Source organism: Oncorhynchus keta, chromosome 14 (assembly GCF_023373465.1).
Source record: "Oncorhynchus keta strain PuntledgeMale-10-30-2019 chromosome 14, Oket_V2, whole genome shotgun sequence".
NCBI lineage: Eukaryota > Metazoa > Chordata > Actinopteri > Salmoniformes > Salmonidae > Oncorhynchus > Oncorhynchus keta.
The window spans coordinates 37418742-37443455 of NC_068434.1; the positions used below are offsets into that span (position 1 = coordinate 37418742).

At 41.1% G+C, this 24714-nt stretch overlaps 1 protein-coding gene across 2 annotated transcripts in view; it reads right to left on the bottom strand.

Moving 5' to 3' along the window:
- LOC118393367 (polypeptide N-acetylgalactosaminyltransferase 9) overlaps window positions 1-24714 on the bottom strand; it is a 91179-nt gene that overhangs the window by 48150 nt on the left and 18315 nt on the right. Inside the window, exons 3-6 of one of the 2 annotated variants that reach the window (XM_035785985.2) lie at window positions 19664-19830; window positions 15184-15358; window positions 6927-7124; window positions 2706-2823 (exon numbers count right to left, since the gene is read on the bottom strand). In XM_035785985.2, the coding sequence (XP_035641878.2) occupies window positions 2706-2823; window positions 6927-7124; window positions 15184-15358; window positions 19664-19830 (658 nt within the window). Of the gene's footprint in view, window positions 1-2705; window positions 2824-6926; window positions 7125-15183; window positions 15359-15692; window positions 15817-19663; window positions 19831-24714 lie in introns of those variants that run through there. The other variant, XM_035785988.2, reaches the window with a different exon arrangement.

A 24714-nucleotide genomic window follows, 5' to 3' on the forward strand; every position in this document is an offset into this window, starting at 1 on the left:
TGTGTCGCTGTGTGTCGCCTTGGCTGTGTTTGTAAATTCACTCTGGAATGCCAGAGTCTGCTCAGTGCGTTCTTGGGCGTTCATAAAATTCAGAGCGTTTTGCTCCCGGGGCGTTTTAAAACACACACTGGACGCTCTGGCCAAAGAGTAGGTTTGATGCGAGTTAGCGTTCTGACCTCACAACAGCAGCACCCAAGCTAACTGACTGAAGTTGGCTAGCTTGCTAATGAGAGAACACAAATGAGAGAATACCTCACTCTGACCATTTTATTCGCCCTAGCAGAGCTGGTTAGGCTGCTTTCATGTTATCTAGTGCGTTGACTGTAACTGCGGCTGGCAACAATTTACTGACACCCGTCATATTCAACAGGTGTTGCGTGTTATTAAATGAATGTTATCCCTTGATTACTCACATTTCTCTTGACCTGTGCATCTATACTGAACAAAAATATAACGCAACATGCAATAATTTCAAAGATTTTACTGAGTTACAGTTCATATAAGGAACTCAGTCAATTAAAATAAATTCATTAGGCCATAATCTATTGATTTCACATGACTGAGAATACAGATATGCCTCTGTTGGTCACATAGATAAAAAAATATTTAAAAAACTGTCAGTATCTGGACCTAATGCAGCAAGACACATCTCCTTCGCAGAGAGTTGATCAGGCTGTTGATTGTGGAATGTTGTCCCACTCCTCTTCACTGGTGTCCAAACTTTTGACTGGTACTGTATATATTTTGGTTCTGTATACATTGTAAACTTTCATTCATAGGCTAGGTTGTAGCAACCTCATGATGGGCAATATGGAAAATTATAGTGTCATGTCGTAGCCTAAACCTATCGATGTTACATTGAACTGGGTGAATGGAATATGAATGACAGTCATCCAATATTCTGTAATAGAAATAAGGCCAAGCTCATCAAAATTGTCCTCCCTCATCTTAAACATCACTGACCGCCACTGATAACGTACATTGAAAAATTCCAATAAGATCATACACTTCTGATCTTGATTCCCTCCAATGACTGTTTTATTCAGCTACTGCTTACCCCAAGATCTCCTCTACCACACAGAAGAGCACTGTGGCCTGTGAACCCAGCATCTTCTCTCGCGCGCTATCAATCAATGAGATGGCCTCAGAGACATAATTGCTCCATGCAACAGAGAAGCCAATCTCCATTCCATTAGAGGCTGTACAATACAGTATTTATGGTGGTGAATCAAAGTTGATTTGTTATTCAACCATTCTTATACAGGTATATTTGTTTCATTTTCCTCACAAAGACAGAACTAGAGAAGAAAAGGTACTAGTATTTGCATAGGCATTATGGTGAAAGACAAAGAGAGACTTATGTTATGACATTTGTGACATTGGTGTTATTATTGCATGGAACCAAGGAGAGTGCAATCACTTTATGTAAGTATTGTGCACATGTCAGACCTGATGCAAGTCATTCAATGGAGCAGAATGACAAAGTGGAGTACATCAGTATAAAAAAAACACACTCCAGTGGGTTTCTTATAACACTCTATTTAGTGGCCGTATCTGAATCAATCTCCTACCTTATGAACCGACCACTCAGTGGCAAGGTTTGCTGCATAACGGCAGGTCCGGTGAATAACAAAACAGAGTTTAACCTTGAAGACTGAAATTCGGGGGTGGCATACTGAACATTGAAGTTACTATTAGGCTCAATGAAGAATGTGACTGTTCACTGGTAACAAACCTGAAACAAACATTTACTTGTTGTCTGAATGTCTCTTACTATTCAGCGGGAAAACCTTTCTATTAATGAGGATATGTCATGCTAGTCCATTTAGAATGATGGGGACTTTGAGACGGTCATCACCTACTATAATATTCAGTCCAGGTTCCTCAGAGGGGTTGAGTTATCAATAAACTAACCAAGATCTATCCCCTCGCCTCTGAAGTGAATTTTCAAAGACTGCAGAAACCCTTCTGAAGCACCGTTCAAGCAATCTGAAGATTTTAAACTGGATGTGATGACATTAATGAAGGATACTTTTTCAAGCACGTCTCATTCCAATAAGCCCAGAGTGAGTTTAGATTCAGAGTGGTTCCACTTGGCTGAGGAGAAACATTTTCTGAATTTAAACGCGACCAATTCTTCAACCAAGCCTCTGCTCACATGAAGCGTTAAATTCAACTCAAAGCAGCTGCAAAGAGATTTACATTTTCAGTATAGGGCTTTAAAGCCATAGGGTTGACTGAAATATTTGCATTAAGGATTTTCCCTCCCATCTGAGAAACATTTCTAACATCTCTCAGTTGACGCCTCTCAGTTGACGCCTTTGGGTATTGTATCTTAAGCTACTACCCGTATTCTACAAAACATAAGGAAACTTAATCGTGAGCCATTCCAAAGAAGGGAATATAAACACAATAAATCATTTCAATAGGACTTTCCAAGTGAGCCGGCGCTGTACCTAATATTGGATTTGTAATTACTGGTATTATGTTCCAGCACACTAGTCTTTCTTTTCCAATCCCACTCGCTTTAGCTGAATAGGCTTATTAACAACCTCAACTTCCAATGACACTTCTAACTCCTTTTTTGTGTGATTATGATTTTGTACCTTCATGTTGTAACTTCTCAAAAATAAATGTGTCCATTTGAGCCTATCAAAAGAATGTGGATGTATTCAATCGGCAGAATGAATCAGTGTTGTACTCACGCGCATGCCAAGCTCAATGTTCTCGCCTCCATAGACCTCCATGCCAGGATCGAGGAGGCCGATCTGGCCAAAGTATTCTCTGTCCACCACAAAGGAGCAGCCGATCATAGCTGGTGTCCTAGATGAAAAGACAGGTGGAGAGAGGCTTTTAAAAACAGTGTTCATTCCCCTGTCTGTCTTGATCAGCCTCAGTGACACCCACAGTGCACTCTGTTGAGTAGACACTTTACTAAAATAAAACAGGATTCATAGTAATGTTAATAATCACTGCACACCAGGCTGTTTGCACCCTGGGCTACACTGCAGGCCGATACACTATTTACTTGATGTCATTTCATTTAACACAAAAATCTATGCATGATTAACCTGGGAATACCCCTGAGTAACAATGCATTTTACAAATCGGAGAACACCATTCTCCTCTCTTAATTGTACATCTACATGTGGGGTACAAGTGCACCCAGACCTTCTGTGAAAATACCACAGGCTCAGCGTTTGATATATCTTTCGATATGCATTTTTCCATAAGTGTTAAAACATCAAGAGGACCAGCTTCCAGAGACATCTCCATAATACAATAGAACTGGGTCTATAAAGCTCAAGGAAGAGGGGTGGCAGGTAGCCTAGTGGTCAGCGGGAAAAAACAAGGAACATTGCTTTAGGGATGTATGAGAGGGAAGCTATGATGGGGACAAGGTCCTCTAGTAAATATAGACGGTCAGACACACACACAAACCTCCATGAGAGAGCCACCTGTGCTGGCCTGATGGATGGGCCACTGTCCGCTCCACTCCAGCCTGCTCTCTCTAGGTCTCTAAAGTTGTTTTTATTTCCGGGCCACTGTCACCCTAGGCTTGCTTTTACTGGCTTTAGCCAATGCATTTAGTGCTCGATGACATAGACTTCATAAAAATGTAATATAAAAAATATAGCAGTCCATGATGTGCGCTGACAAATGGAGTCAAAAAGCTTATTTTCAATCTGATCAGTGGGTAGCTGTAGTCTACTGCATCATGGAGCCTAGTCCACCATACATTAACATGCACAGTGAAGAGTGCAGTTCTGTACGGCTGGCCCTACTGTATGTTATCGGGAGGAGGTTATTAGAGAGGGAGGATGAAGAGGGAACGCTATAATGATTAATTGACACTGTTAATATTCAAAAGGAGGTTGTTTAGGGATATCAAGGATGCTGTGCATGTTTATATTTGTTTGCATATAGTCGTGTTTAGACGATAATTGCAGTAGTTTTGTCTTCCCAAAATAATCTGCATGGAGTGTGCTCTATGAAATTATTATGCGGGGTAAGGAAGAGAGACACAAACACACACGTACACACACACACACACACACACACAAACCAACATCTGCACAATCACTGCTCTATAGATATCTTGCAAAAATCTCCCTTTTCCAGTGGGCAAACTGCTTACACACTCATCCTCGGTCTGGTTTTTCACCTCCTTTTCTTATTTTATGATGTTTTTCAGTCAGTCAAAGTTTATAAAAGCGACGTTTTTTCTATTACAGTGTCTTCAGAAAGTATTCACACCCCTTTACCTTTTCCACATTTTGTTGTGTTACAGCCTGAATTTAAAATGGATTACATTGAGATGTATTGTTACTGGCCTACACACAATACCCCAATGTCAAAAAGGGATTATGTTTTAAGAACGTGTAACTAATTAATAAAACATGAAAAGCTGAAATGTCTTGAGTTAGTAAGTATACAACCCCTTCGTTATGGCAAGCATAAATCATTTCTGGAGTAAAAAATATCCATAGTCATAATAAGTTGCACGGACTCACTGTGTCCAATAATAGTGTTTATCATGATTTTTTGAATGACTACCTCATCTCTGTACCCCACACATGCAATTATCTGTAAGCTCTCTCAGTCAAGCAGTGAATGTCAAACACAGATTCAACCACAAAGCCCAGGGAGGTTTTCCAATGCCTCACAAATAAGGGCACCTATTGGTACATGGGTAAAAAAAAAAAAAAAGCAGACATTTAATATCCCTTTGAGCATGATAAAGTTATTCATTACACTTTGGATGGGGTATCAATATACCCAGTCACTACAAAGATACAGGCATCCTTCCTAACTCAGTTGACAGAGAGGAAGGAATTCGCTCAGGAATTTCACCAATGGTGACTTTAAAACAGTTACAGACATGGGAAATGTTCTTGTTATGTACAACCTCGTTAGCCTACGTTAGCTCAACCATCCCGTGGACGGAAGACACCGATCCTGAAGAAGTTGACCTTGGTAGGAGAAAACTGAGGATTGATCAACAACAATGTAGTAACTCCACAATACTAACCTAAATTACATAGTGAAATGCCAGTACAGAATACAAATATTCCAAAACATGTATCCTGTTTGCAACAAGGCACTAAAGTAAAACTGCAAACAATGTGGCAAAGAAATGAATCTTATGTCCTGAATACAAAGCATTATGTTTGGGGCAAATCCTAAACATCACATCACTGAGTACCAATCTTCATATTTTCATGCATGGGTGGTGGCAGCATCATGTTATGGGTATGCTTGTCATCGGCAAGGACTAAGGAGTTTTTTTTTAGGATAAAAAGATGTGGAATAGAGTTGAGCACAGGCAAAATCCTAGAGGAAAAACTGGTTCAGTCTGCTTTCCAACAGACACTAGGAGACAAATTCACCTTTCAGCAGGACAATAACTTAAAACACAAGGCCAAATATACACTGGAGTTGCTTTCCAAGGTGACTTTAAATATTTTGATTGGCCTTGTTACAGTTTTTACCTAAATTGGATTGAAAAATCCATGGCAACACTTAAAATGGGCTGTCTAGCAATGATCAAAACCAACTTGACAGAGCTTAAAAAAGAATCATGTGCAAATATTGCACAATCCAGCTGTACACAAAGCTCTTAGAGACGTACCCAGAAAAACTCACAGCTGTAATGACTCAGGGGTGTGAATACTTACTGCATGTAAATTATATTTCTGTATTTAATTTGATACATTTGCAAACATTTATAAAAACATTTTTTCACTTTGTCATTGTGGGGTATTGTGAGTAAATGGCTGAGAAGAAACAACAATTTAATTCATTTTGAATTCAGGCTGCAACACAACAACATTTGGAATAAGTCAATGGGTATGAATACTTTCTGAAGGCACTGTTGTGGATATATTTTTGGATGCCCAAACACCTCAGCTCTGAATAGCCATAGGCCTACACTACATTATTGTTGATGGGCAGAGAGATGTAGGAAACAGGAATGATCTCCAATAGGGATCAACACAGCCAACACACTCCACCTGCCTCTTGAGGTGTGGAGTGTCAATAACAGGACTGCAAATAGCACCTGCAATGTTTGCAGTCATTCCACTGCTGTTATCTTACAACTGATGTCTTACAACAGAAACTATTGTTTTACTGTAGTCCATATGAAAAGGAATCATCTTACAATATTTAAAGTTGAGTTTTTCATGCGTGTTCTCCTGTATGTCCGTTTAATCTGTCTCAGGGGCAACAGTAACACCACTTAACAGAGCCCTGCTTGACATTACTTCCAGTGCTTAACATTTCTGTCTCTAACTGGCAAAGCATGGTTCGGTTGTAATTCAAACAGTGATCAGCAAAGTAGCATAGCCATGATGTCAGAACAGTCTGATTGAAATGTTCCTCAGAGGAGAAGTCTCATATTGTCTCTTCTGTCTCTGTTGGTTGGCTTCTGACATTGTGTTAAATTAGAATAATAAGCTAAATGAGGCTTTAATGTCTCAACCAGAAGACAAATGGCCCATAGCACATGGCTCAGCAGTCACCTCCAGTCTTCAGACACAGCATTAGGGGCTATATGAATAATTAATTACAACTATTTTATGACCTGATTTGTGTGTATTGCTATGACCTTGCCCCAGCCAAACACATGTCCGGAGAAATAAGACTATTTCTGTGTAATTTAAGAAATATGACATAATAATAATAATGCTGAACATATAAAAAATACATAAAACATGATTTACCTGAGGCTCCGAGGTGAATATTTACTGTAATAATCACCAACTCTATGATTACAGTGACAACATTTATTCCATACAATACAGCACCACACTGTAGACTAAAGTCATATACAGCGCTCACTGTATGAAATTACACTAATGACCCAATATCAAGGTTTCCTCATCAAAATGGAGGGGGTGCTCAACTATGGTGAGGTGTGTTACCTGATGGGGGCTGTCTCGTCGCCCTTGTCCAGCCACTCCTGAGGGGGGATAATGTACATGCACCACAGGCCCCAGTTGTAGCCGTGGGCCGCGTTGGCGTACTGCTGCACCTCGAACGTGTTGAACTTGATGTTGTCGATAGCTGGGAGGATGATCCGGGTATGGTCCTCCTTCACTCTGGTCAGGATAGGCTCCGCCCTTTGATAAGAGAAGAGAGACATCAGGGTTGTGCTATTGTACTGTGACACTGTCACAACCATCAAACATTCACTCACTCACGCCGCCAAACTTACCCTAGTATAACTGACTATCCTACCGATCCTCGACTTTGGCGATGTCATCTACAAAATAGCTTCCAATACTCTACTCAGCAAACTGGATGCAGTTTATCACAGTGCCATCCGTTTTGTTACTAAAGCACCTTATACCACCCACCACCGCGACCTGTATGCTCTAGTCAGCTGGCCCTCGCTACATATTCGTCGCCAGACCCACTGGCTCCAGGTCATCTACAAGTCCATGCTCGGTAAAGCTCCGCCTTATCTCAGTTCACTGGTCACGATGGCAACACCCACCCGTAGCACGCGCTCCAGCAGGTGTATCTCACTGATCATCCCTAAAGCCAACACCTCATTTGGCCGCCTTTCCTTCCAGTTCTCTGCTGCCTGTGACTGGAATGAATTGCAAAAATCACTGAAGTTGGAGACTTTTATCTCCCTCACCAACTTTAAACATCTGCTATCGCTGCAGCTGTACATAGTCCATCGGTAAATAGCCCACCCAATTTACCTACCTCATCCCCATACTGTTTTTATTTATTTACTTTTCTGCTCTTTTGCAAACCAGTATCTCTACCTGCACATGACCATCTGATCATTTATCACTCCAGTGTTAATCTGCAAAATTGTGATTATTCGCCTACCTCCTCATGCCTTTTGCACACAATGTATATAGACTCTTTTTTTTTCTTTTTCAAATGTGTTATTGACTTGTTTATGGTTTACTCCATGTGTAACTCTGTGTTGTTGTCTGTTCACACTGCTATGCTTGATCTTGGCCAGATTGCAGTTGTAAATGAGAACTTGTTCTCAACTAGCCTACCTGGTTAAATAAAGGTGAAATAAATAAAAATCATCCATCAACATCCCTTTAAAACACTGCAGAGAAATAAATGTAATACATATGGCCAGCAATAAAAAAAAGCAGTGTTGGCTCCCTCAAAATCTTTATTTCTCCTCTACAGGGTTGCCAGGGATTCTCAATAAAAGCCTTTTTCCAAAAGCCTGCCAAAGTCTTCAACAGTGGCTTACTCTAGGGTGTTTTGCTTGCCACGTTCGGTGTCAGAGTACATCAAACTGTGTGCAGCACCCTTGGTGTTGTTGTCCCCGAGTCATTGAAGTGGCTGGCTACAGAGTGTGTGTGTTTGTTCCCTTCATTTCCTACTCACTTGGCCTATGGCATGCAAGCTGATATCTTTGGGTAGATGGAAGGGGAATAAGGGTCTCTGCCAAGGGTCTCTTCATTTGCCATACTGTTAGCCCTGGCTATACATGTACTTTGATCATCTGTCTAATGTTAGTTCTGCTTCAGTACAGCTTCAGAGCAACTACTCATACCTAGAAGCTGCATTTCGCACAATGTTCAATCTGACAGGCTGCAATTATGATCCATAATTACCGTAACTCTTTAGAATACCCTCTCCCTCATCTCCCTCCATTCTCATCCTCTATCGCTCTCACCATATTTTCTTAAACTCTCTCTCTATCCCCTTCTCTCTCTCTCCCTCCCCTTTCTCTCTATTTCTTTAAAAACCAAACCCATTTATCTTCCAAAAGCAGAAGTATTCTTTATCACATCAGGGTAGTGGACAGAGTGCAGGGGAATGGATCCAAATGGAGCTATAAGTGGGTTTCCGGTAAAAATGACTGACAGATGCACTACTAAGTAAAAGCAATCATTTAATAAGAGCGGCATGATTGTAAAAACCTTCCCATCTCATTCGGAAAGATTGGCATATGAGAGACCTGGGCCTCTACTTACTTTAAGGTGTAATGGAAAGGATAAAGTATGCGTGGGAGAGAGGTTGACTTCCCCATCTGCTGTTGGATAGTTGGTCAGTGTCCAGGTAAAGAAATGTGTTGATGAGCTACATTTTCTGACAAACATAATTTACCGACTATGCTTTGAACAGTCAAACTTGAACGATGAAGTAATAAAACATAATAATTGAAAGGGGCTAAAAAATATTGCAACGCTAACTTATTGTCACTGAACACTTGAATTGAAAACGACTGCATTTAGATTCATTAAACACTAGGATGTTTGTGTAGCCCTAATCCCCAGGTTAGTTTTGAGATATCTATTGCCAATATGTTATTTCTCAGCCAGCAAATAAATATTGTATGGAGTTAATTCTACTTAGAATGAGTAGGCTTAAGTTTTACTTCCCTCAACAACCTTCTGGAAGCGTCATATTGCCAAGTGCCTAACATGGATAGGCAAGGATGAATAGAGTATATCTACCACATGCTGAGATCTTGCTTTTGGTGGATCCTATATGCATTCTCTAACCTTGAGAACTCATAACCCCTATCCAGTACACTCCATCAGTCATTCATCTTCACCTGTCCCTCGACAGTACAGTAGCAGCCCAGCGCCAGCTAGCAGCGTGCTCAACACTAGCTACCTCACCAGGTACCTCAGAAACAATGAGGGATCAGGTATGACTGATGAGGTTTTTCATTCCCCCCCCTCTTCTTCTCCTATCATTTCATTTGCACCATCTCCGTGACGGTTATTCACCCACATCGGTCCAGATTCAATTTGGTTTCATATTCAAGTAGTGTTTTTCCCCACAGTGATGACTCATGTAATCTTGTTCAAATATATTGTCTCAATAGGTCTCATTGTTTTTCTGGAGCTTCTCTCATTTTATTACTACCTGGTCTGGTCTCAAGCCTTTTTCAACATATACATGTACAGACATTTTGGACAAATGGAACATTATGAGTTGTTTACTTGATGTCTACATGCAAAAAAAAATAAACAGCCCTGCGTGTTTTTTAACCCACTCAAAACCAACGGAAGATGTCTAATATTGCGATCAACACTTATTTTCCTGACCTAAGCAAACACGCCTGCCTGGGGTTGAGCAGCATCATATGGCAGGATAGAAATGCCCTGATTTCAATCTGTGTGTACTTAAGTCTACATGCCATCTTCTGAGGATGGCTTCTCTCCCTATCTGTCCTACCTTTGTCCTCTGCACAGAGCCCAGAACGCAGGCCTCTGAGATTACGACTCCATTCTTCCAGATTAATGGAATTCCTGTGTGACACATCTTGAATATTGGAAAGTTTCTCAAACACAGATTTATCACATAATGGAATCTAGCTTCATTCACAACCATGCAGCCACAGAACTGCAGGCGCTAAGTGCCTAAAACAGGATCTGTTTCATTCGTTTACAGGTTAATGCACCAGAACACGTGAGCTGCCCATGTAGAAAGTCGAGGGGATTTCATTGTGACCTACTGTAGCTTTTATGAGCGCAGTAGATGTGAGCATGTGTGTGCATGCACATTTGTTTGTGTGTGCGAGCGTGTGTGTGTGTGTGTGTGTGTGTGTGTGTGTGTGTGTGTGTGTGTGTGTGTGTGTGTGTGTGTGTGTGTGTGTGGTGTCTGCATGTGAGAAGCCTTTCATCGCCTCCAGCCATGTTCTAGCACATTAAGACTGCACACTGTGCACAGATATTGGACTACCCAGTCACACAGTTGTCTTCAGGGCTGTTTTGGATAGATAATGCATGAATCTGTAGCAAAAATATTCATATTAGGCGATACTACTCCTGTAAAAATGGCTGAATGAAATGTACAGATGTAGGATTTTAAATTGATCACCCTGTTGCAGGAGAACTCCAATGCAGGAAATTAAAAAACCTTTCATGTATTTGAGGTTTAAAAATGCTTTTGAAGTTTGTAATTTCCACTTTGAAATTTCAGACTTGATTTTCCGTTACGAAAAAATGTATCAACCCCTATAAAAATTTGCATGAATTATAATACACATAATAATTCACATTTCCTGTTGCTGCAGCACTACAGTATTTTCCTGCTGTAGCAAACTGTCTCAAATTAAGATTCTACATCTGTAGGGATCATTATTCACACTGAATTTAAAGTTAGTGTCAGGTCCACTGAATAAGGTTTTGGCAATATCATTATAGAGGTTAGGAGCTTGCAATACTATCTACCTTTAGCTTTTATGTCTTGATATTACTTTGATCATTTTCAGTTGACCTGGTAGGTATATATGCTTGGGGATAAAAGCTGATAATACTGTAGTATTAGCAGGATAAATCTCTGTCTATTCTGTATTTTTGGATGCCCGCCTAGTGTGTGGTTTGTGAAGCACTCACTGTGTAAGCGTTACGCCATCTTCCTCCTTTCAACACGGATAAACACTGAACCAACACCAGAAAGGTAAGACATGTTTCAATTTAGCTGTGAAAAAAAGGCCACAGGGTTTCTAGAGCTCAGTACTGTTAAATGAAAAATAATACTTTTAGCACACTTGCACAGCAAGCAGACTGAGCTCATTATATCCACTAAAAGAGATACAAGCTTTGAGAAGAGACCACAAGTGTCAAAATATGTCCGATTTTTAAACTGTTTTGCACAATGAAAAGATGAACTACTCAGTATAAGGTCTATGAGATCTTATCTACCCTTTTTTTTAAACTTTTTTTGGAAATCAAGTGTTTAGTTCACAAATGTATCCAAGAAAAGCACCTCATTGAATCCTGTTCAAATATATTTCAATTTTCTGAACAACGAATGCAAAGCACAGACCAATTGAGAGTTCCTTGGAAGTGGTTGGAACGGTCTCTAATTTTTCCTATTCTCCATTCTCTGACCTCAATCTGAATCCTGGGATACAGTGGGATCACAAGGTGTAGAAGCATCACAGCACCATCAAAGCGTGGGGTTGTGACCTGTGCATTTCATTACAGCCATGCAGACTACATCAACAGGCACAGCCTTTAATCTTCCCCCATACACACACACCGCTCGCATGGACTAATAATGAATCATTAATAACCTGATTGAAATAGTGCAGAATTCAAAAAACAAATAAATATACATTTATCTGAGGCTGCTCCCCCTGTGGGAGTTCAGAGTTCAAGAGGCACGGATGCTCATTACAACCCTGTCGTATTTCCACCACATTAATTGTATTTACAGAAAAATGGAGGTTAGCCTCGGAATGGATGACCCTAGTTTCTCAGCATTGGATGTATAGTTGTACTGTTGTTGCTTTGGATAACAGCAATAATGCAATGCAATGATATAACATCTACCCATCGAGGAAAATGTCAAAATGAATGTAAATTTGTTCCATCCATTCCAACAATGAAAACTATTCAAACGCAAACTATTCATACTTAATAAACCAACATGGGTTCAAGGGAATTGAAAGTGTCAAAGTACATTTTATGATGCAATTACATCAAACTGTCGTAGAATTCCGTATGTGTATAATCAATTCTATGCTAAGGGTAAACAATATCAACTGGACAGTTTCTTGGCTTCAGAGTGCCAGCACATTCACTTGGCTCAGAAAACTGGATGCCTGCATGCATTACTAGCTCTAACAAGGTTATTCACTATGCCTCATGACAAAAAGCAGGGGAACAATCCATCTCACTTATCACTTATGTATGTGCCATAATGCATATTCATATGATGATGAATAGAGGGGCTTGTGATTGCAGCGAATGGACACATCTAAGGTTTCTTCTAGTATTTGAATAAGGGCTTGCAGCACAATACGCCACATACTGTACATTCAACACGTGTCATATTTTTTGCTATTCACACTGAAATCTATATACTCGGCTCTGTGCAAACACAGAAGCACACTCACAGTTGAAGGGACAAAAATGTGCTGTATGCAACACAAATCAATTTCAATCAAATTCTATTTGTCACATGCTTCGTAAACAGGTATAGACTAAAAGTGATTTGCTTACTTACGGACCTTTCCCAACAATGTAGAGAGAAAGAAAATAGAGAAATAATAGGAAAGTATTGACATGTAATAATAAAAGTAATAATGAATACACAATGAGTAACGATAACTTGGCTATATACACGGGGTATCAATACCGAGTCGATGTGCGAGGTAATTGAAGTAGATATGTACATATAGGTAGGAATAAAGTGACTAGGCAACAGGATAGATAATAAACAGTAGTTAGTGCAAAAGGTCAATGCAGATAGTCCGGGTGGCTATTTGGTTAACTATTTAACTAACAACAATGCTATGGCTTGGGGGTAGAAGCTGTTCAGGGTCCTGTTGGTTCCAGAATTAGTGCATCGGTATGGCTTGCATTGCGGTAGCAGAGAGAACAGTTTATGCCTGGAGTCTTTGACAATGTTTAGGTCCTTCCTCTGACACCGCCTGGTATAGAGTTCCTGGATGGCAAGGAGCCGTATCCTCTTTAGCGCCTTGCGGTCGGATGCCAAGGATTAACCAAAACATATTTCCTAGAGTGGTGTAGTGCCTGATGTTTTTTCATCTCGTCTATATCATTCTTTTTTTCTACATTCTATGGCTTCTTTGAGAGAATAAGTCGATTCCAAGGGCACAGTTGTACATTTCATAAGCTGATGTACAAATATAATGTAGACTCATGTAGTAAAACAAATGAACGGCTGCTGTACCAAACAAAGAAGCCACACTATAAAAAAAAGTGAAACGTGAAGTGTGTGTGTGTGAGTCGCGAAGGCAGCAGGTTAACTAAATCAAAAGAAATTCAGACTGATCCCTGCATGTAAAACAAGAGAGTGAACATCAGAAACAAGGAGGGTGGTTCCTGTGGAGGTGAAAGGGTGGTGAGGGGATGGAGAAGCACATCCATTTTTTTTCAGGAGCAGATGGGGAAACAGATGAGGGAACCACCAGGGAATCAATTATCATCACTCACTCCAAGTCCTGATGAAACCAACCAACCGACTCCCCCATGTAGCCGGCTGGCAGAGACAGCTGGGTTTGGTGTGGCCATTAAGTTCCCACTAAAAGCCCTCCTGGTCCAGGATAAAGGTACATGAGATTCTCCTCCGCCCAGAAGTTGAAAGGTCGGCGGTGATGAATGTATAGCGGATCAGATCACAGTCGACTAAAAGCCCTCCTGGTCCAGGATCAAGGTACATGAGATTCTCCTCCGCCCTGAAGTTGAAAGGTCGGCGGTGATGAATGTATAGCGGATCAGATCACAGTCGACTAAAAGCCCTCCTGGTCCAGGATCAAGGTACATGAGATTCTCCTCCAGAGGACTAGACTAAACTCAGAGGGCCTTGAGCCTTTTTACCTTTAATGCTGTATGTTGATTTGTTATAGTCAAATGTGTGTAGGAATCACATAGTCGTTTACTCATAACAAATGATGCCATCCAATACTATTGAATAAGATATTTAACCACAATTTTATTGAAGTGATAAGTAAATATATTTAGCAAATATTTGTCATCTGTCTTCTCTTCCTGTTATGTCTGATGTTTGAGTTATGAAACAATGGCAGTATCTTGTTAGGTGAAGTACCTGAGCTACAACCAGGTAGGCAGAGAAACAATTTATTACCCAAACCTTCGGTTCCAGCCCTCACCCAGCTTCCCCACAGCTTCCCCCTAGCTTCCCCAGGAACACACCACACACTCAGTCTTAAAAAGCCTGACAGGATGACAGGCTCAAATTAGGTGCCAATTACAATGCGCTCGAGTGACATGTTTGGTGGTAACCATGACCGTCAGCCAGACATTGGGTTGAGACCCCCATCATGCTTATAAGACTAAAGTCTAAGGCCTGAGGAGGGTGGGAACAGTGTGACAAACACAACATTTGAGCTGTTCTCTATTAAAACGTCAGTGACTTACAGGACAGCACAGTACATACAGTACATCGTTGAAACCCAACATGTATTTTCTATTGGCCATTAGTCACAGTTCAGGAGTGATGAGGAAAAGCTTATTAACTGTTCTAACTCTTTCAAAATGAAGGTCATATTCCCTGAATGTGCTGCCTCGGTAAGAATTCCTCGTAGCGTAAGCACTGTTTAGCTGACGCTTAATCAAAATGCTTAAGGAGCGACCCGCATATTTCATTGATGATTATGTAGGACTACAGCCGTTGCACTCTAACATGAACCCCAAGAGGGAAAAGGAGAATGAAGAGTGTATGAAGATGAAGCACAGTTCTTACCAGGCAGTGTTGAACTCTACATGGGCATCAAAGAAGCCTACGACCGGGGCTGTTGCAGCGTTCCAGCCGTGTATCCTGGCTCGAATCAGGCCCTCCCTCTTACTGTTGCGGACGATCTTTACCAGGCCTGGGTAACGCTTGTTCACATACTGGTCCAAGTTGAACTTCAGCTCCACTGGAGAGACAAGAAAAAGAGAATCAGTTCTGTTGGAAAACAACAGAAAATAGTATTGGCTTCACCACAAATGCATAGTTTGCAGAAAGTGTTGTGTGAATCTGGTATACAACAATCAATTAGCATTGTTTGTCTGAATAAAAATGGGGTAATGAATTGCCCCAAGAAGAACACAACAGAGCTCAGCATCATGAGTTATGTAGAAGTAGAACTAGAGCGACGCAGCACAACACAGATGACTTTATTATTTCTGCACTGTAAAAACATTCTCTCCCTCTCCCTTCACTCTACTCCAAGGGATGAGCCTGGCTTTCGTTCCGTGTCGCTATCTTACCTGTAAATAAAGTCTGTGGGGTAAACAAGCAGTTCCACAAATGGCCCGACTGTCTGAGCCCACATAATGTTTTTGGAGGATTGGTGAGTGTTTGAGGTTCTCCCCCCAGGTTGCTGAGTGCTCTACCTTCTATGGAAGAGAGAGAATAATAAGGGCGAGCAAAGCTTCATAATGGATCTGACGCCTGGAGCTGACGCCTGCTCTGTACATAAATCAACCTCTGAAAGAACACCTGGTCTAATCTGTAGGTCTCAGTTGGATAGAGGAGGTGCTGTCATTGGAGGTGTGTTCAGTACATTTTGTCAGAATGGGTAAAGCTGGTCTGCCTATAACATTAAAGTGGCAATCATCAGTAGAAACATGTACAAAGTTGCCTCCGCACCCCTGGTTTGATAAAAAGCTAAGGGATGCGCCTGGGGAAATGTAATCACTCTCAAATTCATAGGCAGAGCTATGGAGCTATGCAAGGATTGACCAACCATGATATAAACCTTATAGTTCATAGTTATAAACATTATAGTTTGAACCATGTGTTGAGGCTACATAGTGTTTGTTTACAAACATTGGGGTAAAACAAGTTTATATTTGGGTTCTGATGGGGTACGACAGTTGAACAAAGCTCATGTGTCATTTATATTCTAAGTTATATTCTTCAAGAATGGGTACATATCATTCATTTATAAGTCCAAACATGTATGTAGCAACTGCTGATTGCGCCTTTAAGCAACCTTTGACTACAATATGACACTAACAGACAACCAATGACTAAAACCAAATGTTTTTCCCGGGTCATGTGATCTGACCACGAAAAACTCTGGGCCGTAGCGATAGACGACTGTGACCTGACCTTTACACCCTGAGTTGAAGTTTTTCCCTGGGCTTTTTTTCTGTTTGTCTATGTTTAAGTTTACTAGAATGGCTTGTGAACTGTGTGAAAACTGCGGCACCACTGATGCAGCTAAAAGATTACGAAACCCGACAAAAAGCGCAATAATTGCATGGCTGTTCTGCTGGGGGGAGAAACGTTATAGGATCCCCTCTGGTGCCCAGCAAACAAATAGAAATGTGGATTGCATCCGTGGCACTGGAGAATTACGGACCATGGACTATGTTTTAAAGGGATCGACGATGCAAAACAGCAAAGAATAAATAACTATCCATCATACTGTGAATATGGAATGAATACATATTTCACCATACAGGGAGCCAAAGGATTTCAGGGTGAAATGGTCAGATTGTGAGAGGCCTTCTGCTGTGTCTGATAGATTTTTCTCACATGCATTGGTTTTATTTGATCAGTCTAAAGGCTTACACATTTTCATCTGCATACATGTATATCAAGTGGTTTATTTTGATGAATGACTTCTAGACTATGCCTATTGCCAAATATGTCCTGTGTGGTCACCAGAGATCAAAGGCCAGTGTGTAGCCATGTTGATTAAGGCCAATTGGCAGCGGGTTCCATCATATATTACATAACTTATATAGCCTATACCACTGACAGAGAGAGAGAGAAAGAGAGAGGAGAGATTGGTCATATTTCTTGTCTTGATGATCAACTGCAATCCACTTGTATTTGGATTCAGCTCTCATGTCACGTTATGAACTGCACTCAATTTCGCTTCAGCTCAACAGATCCCAGCTAGCACATAACGTTCTGAGAACCATATGTTTCCTAGAGCTTGGTGAGAGTGTGGTTGTCCTACGGTTATTTTTGCATACAAACAAAACACAAGATTCTGGGAATGGTGCAGGATGCCCAGCTAGCAAAAAAAAGTTATTTAGAAACATACACATTCTGTTCTCATCGTTAACCAAACTTTCTCGATCTTCTATCTTGTTAAGTGTGTTCAGGTGTGTTGGCCGCGCGCACTAACTGGCCACAACTCATGTTAATGAGTGCTTGTTTCCTTTAAAATGGAGTCTGTTTGAATAGACTAAAATCAACACCCTAATAGGAGTTTTAAATGGATGTAGCTCCATCCTGTGTGGACTACTTCCATGGATAGAGAATAGAATCTCACCAATTTTGCATGATTAATGACTAAGCAAAGGAATTTCCATGTGTCCTATCTGTGCTTGGAGTTCAAAACAGTTAACCCAAACTAAGCTAACAGTGTTATTAAAAGTGTTATTGAAACATGTTCTAAGAACATTAATAGAATCTCCCAGGAAAACTTTCAGGGAACCATAGCAAAATGTTCTCAGAATCTCCCTGCAACCTAAAAACGTTCCCAGAACAGGTGAAATGTTCTGTTCAGTACATTAAGTTTTACCATTCAGGACACTTAACGCTTCGTTCCCAGAACCAATGGGAAACCAAAAATGTACGTTCCATCAACTTCCATGGAACCAAATGTGTCAGCTGGGATGCTATTTTCATTATATGAACCATTAAGTTATTAATTTACTTGCCATATTTGGAGTTGAAATTCCAGAAGGCCTATTAATGAAACATTGTCCTTCTGATAATATTTAAGCTGCAACAATGAATGAGTGTTTGTGACTGTTACTGTTATGATATACACAGCTAGCTAAACTTCATCAAGTAGAACAAGCATTTAGTTTCCCCGCGCGCCCGGCGCTCACTAAGGCAAAGGAGCAGCCCAATAACTGTCACTCTGTCCCAGCTAAAGGATATGTCAAAAAGACAAGGCAAACATCCCTTTGGGCACGGACAATTCAACGTCTATTCCAAGTTGGTTCAACGCAATGTCATTAAAATGACGTGGAAACAACGTTGATTCAACCACTTTGTGCCCAGTGAGATGTTCCCTGTGTGTGATTCATTATGCACCAAGTGAGCCTCTGTGCCTTACCTCTAGTCATTTCTCAGAGCTGTGGTCAAATGAGAGGTGACAGGCATAGCCAGCAAGAAAAGGTCAAGGAGCCTAGCCTGCATATTAATAGTCTGTCACTGGAGAGAACAGCTTAAACATCTGCACAAATTATCATCACCAATCACAACCAGTAAATATTGGGGTAGACGGATAGGGGGAGTACTTGGTTTGGTATTTTGCCGCGGCTGCCATTTGTGCCTACTTTGTTTGGTTTAAATGGATGCCTATTTAAGAGCCTCTACATGGAGAGTGGGCAGGTGCCAATGTTGACTCTTACTTGGTCCTCTTTCAGTACGTTATTTGTGCCTCCTCTCTACGCCTGCCGGGGGGAAACTGGGACTTAAATCCAGCTCCATGCCAAGTGATGGAGGGCCAAGTGTCGTTTGGAATCTAGTTCATTGTCCCTTTCTGAAACAGGCAGGATTTTGGGAGTCGTGGCTGAGCGGGGCCGGCTGCCACGGGCCATGCAGGTGTGTGGAAGCAACCAAAGCCCCATGTCGACCAAATCACAATGAAGGCTGTGCACTGCACATCAGTTCAACAGAGGATAGAGGCCTCTCTTTTTTTCTGGATATTTTTAAACTCACTAACAGTGTTTAAGAGCACACCCCCAAGGGTTCTCCATTCCTCTCTACTCTGCCCTCGTTCATTCTCTTCTCTGAACACATGCACAACCAACACACACAGAGAGAGAGGGAGAGAGAGAGAAAGAGAGGGAGAGAATAACACTTAAGTTAGTAATGTATTTTGTTTAACTTGACTTATTCGATCACAGCTGTTTATTTCTTTTATAAGGGAATTGACTCCTTTGGCACTTTTCCCCAAACACAAACAGATGCAATCCTACGTTTGTGACTCCACCCTACACTTTTAAAGAGACAAAAATGAATTGGAGAGGTAATGTTTGTGGAGTAATTAGCCACAAAAAAAACAATGCTGGAATACTGTGATTGTGGTTATTCAAATGAGATATGGGAAGCAAAACACTAGGTCAGGTAACAGTAGCAGCACTGTGACAAATGTAACAAGGGCTTTATAAATTCACTTGATTGATCATTTGATTGAGCACAGTCACAGGGAATGAACAGTTAGATGGTTATGCTAAAGAAGCATCTGAACTAGACATTTTACCACTGTCGCTGTTGTCGTCCACCAGGATGATCTCCTTGAGAAGGTGTGCCGGGGTGTGGTTGACCACGCTGTGGACGGACCGCAAGATGACGGACAAGGCCTCGTTCACAAAGATGAAAACCACTGAGATCTGAGGGAGGTCCTCTGGGTAGGTCAACTGCTTGCACCTGTATGGAAACAAATCCTACGGTTTTATAATTATGGAACACAATTCAGGATTTGGCCAGTGAACCGGTAAAAGTGAGCAAAGCCCTCTTTCATTTGAATAAACCAAGTCTTGTTTGAAGGTTCTGAACTTTCATTGTAAAAGGAAGATATTGAAATGCAAAAACAAATGTGCATATATTCAGAACATTGAAACATAAAACACTATTCATTCACTGAGCATACATACACAAGTCTTCATACATTTAATATAGGAAGACTTGTGTATGTATGCTCAGTGAATTAATAGTGTTTTAAGTCGATTCCCCTTAAAGCATACCACGGTCCCGAAACGTTTTCTGACAAAGCAAAGTAGGGGAAATAGGAACACTCTTTAATGTGAGGGTTGTGGCAAGGAAAGCTGCAGCCTGGCTGCAAATGAAAGATGCAGCCCCTTCCTGGCTAGTTCGATCTATAAGCTGGAGGTGAGAGGCAGATGAGGTGTAGAGAACAGGGCTGGGAATGACACCAACACTGATGGGCTAGGCCTTTCCTCCCTCTCTCTCTTTATCTCTCTCTCTGGCTTCCCTCTCCAGTCTCCAGAGCCAACAGTCTCTCTCTCTGTGTCTCTCCCTATCCCTCCTCCCTCCATCTCCCACAACTCTCTCTCTACAGCCCAGGATCTCAACTAGAGAAAACGCTCTTGCAGCCACTGATTAGGCCTCTCACACCAACGCATGGTAACTGGAGCTGTGGAGCAGTGATTCTTGTGATTGCAATCCAATTTCATGTTGTCGTTTTCAATGACCCAGTTAATGGAATGAATTGCACACGCCCACAGTAGTGGTTGCTGCTGTACACAAGCACGTAAACAGGCACCATACAGTAGCGTTTAGATTTAGTATATTTTTATATGCAGTTCATCATAGTCTTTTTGACTCCTCCCATTGCGTTTCCCTCGGGCTTTCACAGTAGCATAAGGCTTTGCAGGCATCTAAAGGTAAAGCTGGTCATACTGAAACGGATTCCTATGGCAACAACCACATTTTGTAAACCATCCCCCATCAGCACCTTAATTATATTTCAACTGCTGTCCCACTGGGCACACACTGGTTGAATCAACGTTGTTTCCACATAATTTCTGTGAAATTACGTTGAGCCAACGTGGACTAGGCGTTCAATTGACGTGGGGTGTTATTTAATCTTGATTTCTTTTGGTGTGTAATCATATTGCACCACAATTAGGTGTTAATGAAGTACTAGTCACAATAAGATGTGTTTATATTTTCAACAATGTTCTCTATGGTTGAAATGAATGGTTTATGAGGCGGTGGTGGCAAAACGTCAACACAACAAATGAATTCAAAAGTTAAATCGGCTTGGCTCTGAGTGGATGAGAGCAGAGGTCACAAACACAATTAGTCATTTAAAGCTGGAATCCTTAATGGTGAAACTGCCACAGTCCGTTTGCGAAATTACAACAACAAAGACTTTTACTACAAACGACCACAGTTTTTTCCCCCCTTAGACATCATACATAATAGAACAGCAGCATATGTGCTGCAATTATTTTTACCACGAAGCACGAGGATCCCCAGCTCTGCTTCATGAACAAAACAAAAACAACAGCCGTGGGGCAGACAGTGGCGCTGTTTTCCCTACTGTTTCCATAATCTTCCCCACAAAAAGTTTAGTATTTCGTCCCATATTCCTTACTACACAATGACTACATCAAGCTTGTGACAAACTTGTTGGATGCATTTGCAGTTAGTTTCGGTTGTGTTTCATATTATTTTGTGCCCAATAGAAATTAATGGTAAATAATATATTGTGTGATTTGGAGTCACTTCTTTTGTAAATAAGAATAGAATATGTTTCTAAACACTTTTACATTAATGTGGATGCTACCATGATTAAGGATAATCGTGAATGAACCATGGATAATGATGAGTGAGAAAGTTAGAGGGTGAAAGATCATGCCCCTAAGACATGCTAACCTCTTTACCATTACCAACAACAGAGGATGTTAGCATGTCTTGGGGGTATAATATTTGACCCTGTGTGTGTGTGTGTGTGTGTGTGTGTGTGTGTGTGTGTGTGTGTGTGTGTGTGTGTGTGTGTGTGTGTGTGTGTGTGTGTGTGTGTGTGTGTGTGTGTGTGTGTGTGTGTGTGTGTGTGTGTGTGTGTGTGTGTGTGTGCATCAGATGGAACCCAGCATTGCTCTGCGTCCTGTCTACCCACGTAAACTTGAGAATAGTGCAGTCAGTCAGTTCTGCATAAACCAATGATGTGTGTGTGTGTGTGTGTGTGTGTTTGGCCTGCACTAACTGTTTCTCACCTCACAGCAATGGGAAATGACAGGAGAGAAATGTACAGTGATATGGAGAGGAGGAGACTGTAAGGGTGTTATACATGGGTCCATTTTAGGGCCTGTCCTTTTTTAAACTGTACACAAATGATGTTGGTAGGAATGTTTAAAACACCACCTGTATGCTGACGACACAATTGTTTACTCCTGTGCCTCTTGTATAAATGGTTAAGTGGCATCTGGTTAAATGACAAGCTAAAATTTAAAAACAGCACATTAAAAACTTGGCGTAGAAACTGAAAATAGGTTTTTATTTGAAAAACAAAAATCAGGTTTTTCTATGTCAGTTAGAAAGGACTTTGTATTTGTGTTGGACTATGGTGACACTGTTTACATGCAAGCTTCCGCCAGTACCTTTAGGGTGCTGGCCACAGTGTATCATGAAGCACTTAGGCTCATAACTTATGCAAGATCACTCATATCTTTGCTCCTCACTAACAACAAAAATCACAATCCTACAGCCTCCGCTCTCAGGACTGAAAGGGGGAAACAATCCTACTCTCCTACAACGCTCCAAGGCCGAGCTACAAAAAAAAACGACGCTGTACTGTACATTATTTTGTCTAAATGGGTCATACTGTTAATGTATTATTTGTAGTATATTACCCTTTTCAAGTTCAAAGTGAAGTTCTATACGATTATTTCAGTCACAGTCAATTTCTATTTTATTCTGTCAGGAAAAGATTTGATTGAAAATCAGAATTGGTTTACGTATCAGTTTATATACTGTCGGTTTCCTCGTTTGTTTTTGATTCTGTACAGAAAGTTCCATGTTTCCTCTCAATAATAGCAAACAGGACTGTTTTGATTGATACGCTTTTCAGTGTATTCCTGAAATCCTTCCAAAAGGATTCCCTTTCTCTCAGCAAGTTTATTTTGTTCTCTTTCATAGCTGTTCCGCTGCCTCTTTCAATCAGCCATACATGCATTTATACGTAAACACGAAGCCATGTCTGGCAGTGAATACAAGTGAATCTTTGTGCAATAGTTTTCCTTTAGTGGGGGGGACAGCCACAAGCTGACAACCATGTCAAATGGAATGATGTATGTTTTGTTTGGGCAAAGTTTCATTTGTTATGGCTAGTATGTGTATGAATATGGTTACCATAAGAATAAAAGCCAGAAGGGACTGGAGAAAGGCACCAGATCACTTCAGCTGAGTTGTGTCTATGGGCAAATTCAGTATTGAGGTTGTTAAGTGATATTGTAGTTCCAATGCCCTAGTTACTGAATTCAATTTAGGACATTGCTCAACCTTAAATTTGTGCCTGTCTGCTGGAACGGGGACGTTTGTAGGTCCATAACAGTATGAGCGATCGACTCATCTGTTTGTAATGGAACTAAGCGCACTGGCAAGCTCTCATAATTCAACCTAGAACGATCTGTGACAGAAACAGAGCGCCAGATTAAGACTTATTCCCATCACACTCCCTTTTCGGCCTGCGACGCTGGCTGGCCGGCCCGCCTGCTTTTCACAGCCATGTTATTCGCTTTGAAATTTCACATTAACCTGAGATAACCTGTGCTGCACAGGAAATGAAAGCAACTCTACCCATATAGAAAAGATTGTTCTCAAAAAGACATTAGTTTGCCTTGTCATTTCGCTGCCTTGTTGAGGAGATAAACTCAGCTTTTGTGGGAGAAACATTAGAGCTGAAGCCTTTTACTTACAAATGGCCGCTGCGGTGACCTTGCGATCCCATTCCAGGGTATCAGAGGCTTAAGAAATTAGGTAGCGCCCAGCCGCGCGACCTTCCTGCTTTATAGTCTAGTTCTCCAAGTCCCAGATACGTCTATGGGGAAGTCTATGGGGAACCAACCTCAACATCTGTTGCATTGCTTGATCTCAATGAATATAGGAGCAAAATTGTGACATGTCTTGTTACAAATGATTACAGATGATATAGATGAATTGAAATAGAAAATATTGTACAACTTCGCATCAGGGGCTAAAAGAGCCAAACTAGAGAGCAACAGAGAGCTAACAGCATGGAAATTACATTTTCACATTGACTGTGAGGTATAGGCTAGACGTGTCTTTCATTTTCTTTCTCATTCAGATGCTATTCTCTTCTGCCCTGTGAACCTCAGGTGCTAGCTTGTGCATTATTCTTATTGGCCCATCCCTTCTCTAAGAGATAGTATTGCAGCATTGTGCTACAGGCCACCCAAGGATGGGCAACATGGTGTGGTGTGAAATCAGTTCCTGGATGGGATAATAAAGCCTCAAGTTAACTTCCTCTGGATCAATGTTAGAAAATGTCACCGCTGGAAGGACTGGCAACATAAAGCTCAGACCACTGGACAGTGAATGGGGGATAAAAGGGTTTAGGAAAATGGTCCGTCTTGACAAGTCTTGATTTGACCATGATGATAGTGGGCTGTAATTAGAATGAATAGATCGGAGGTAGGTCTTAAAACCCTACAAAAGGAGAAAGACAATGTAATACAGAGGGGATGAGGAGTGTGGATGTAGAGACCATTCAATAATCTCCCCCCTTCTCCACTCCATGACTCCCGTGCAATTATGGAATTTGAC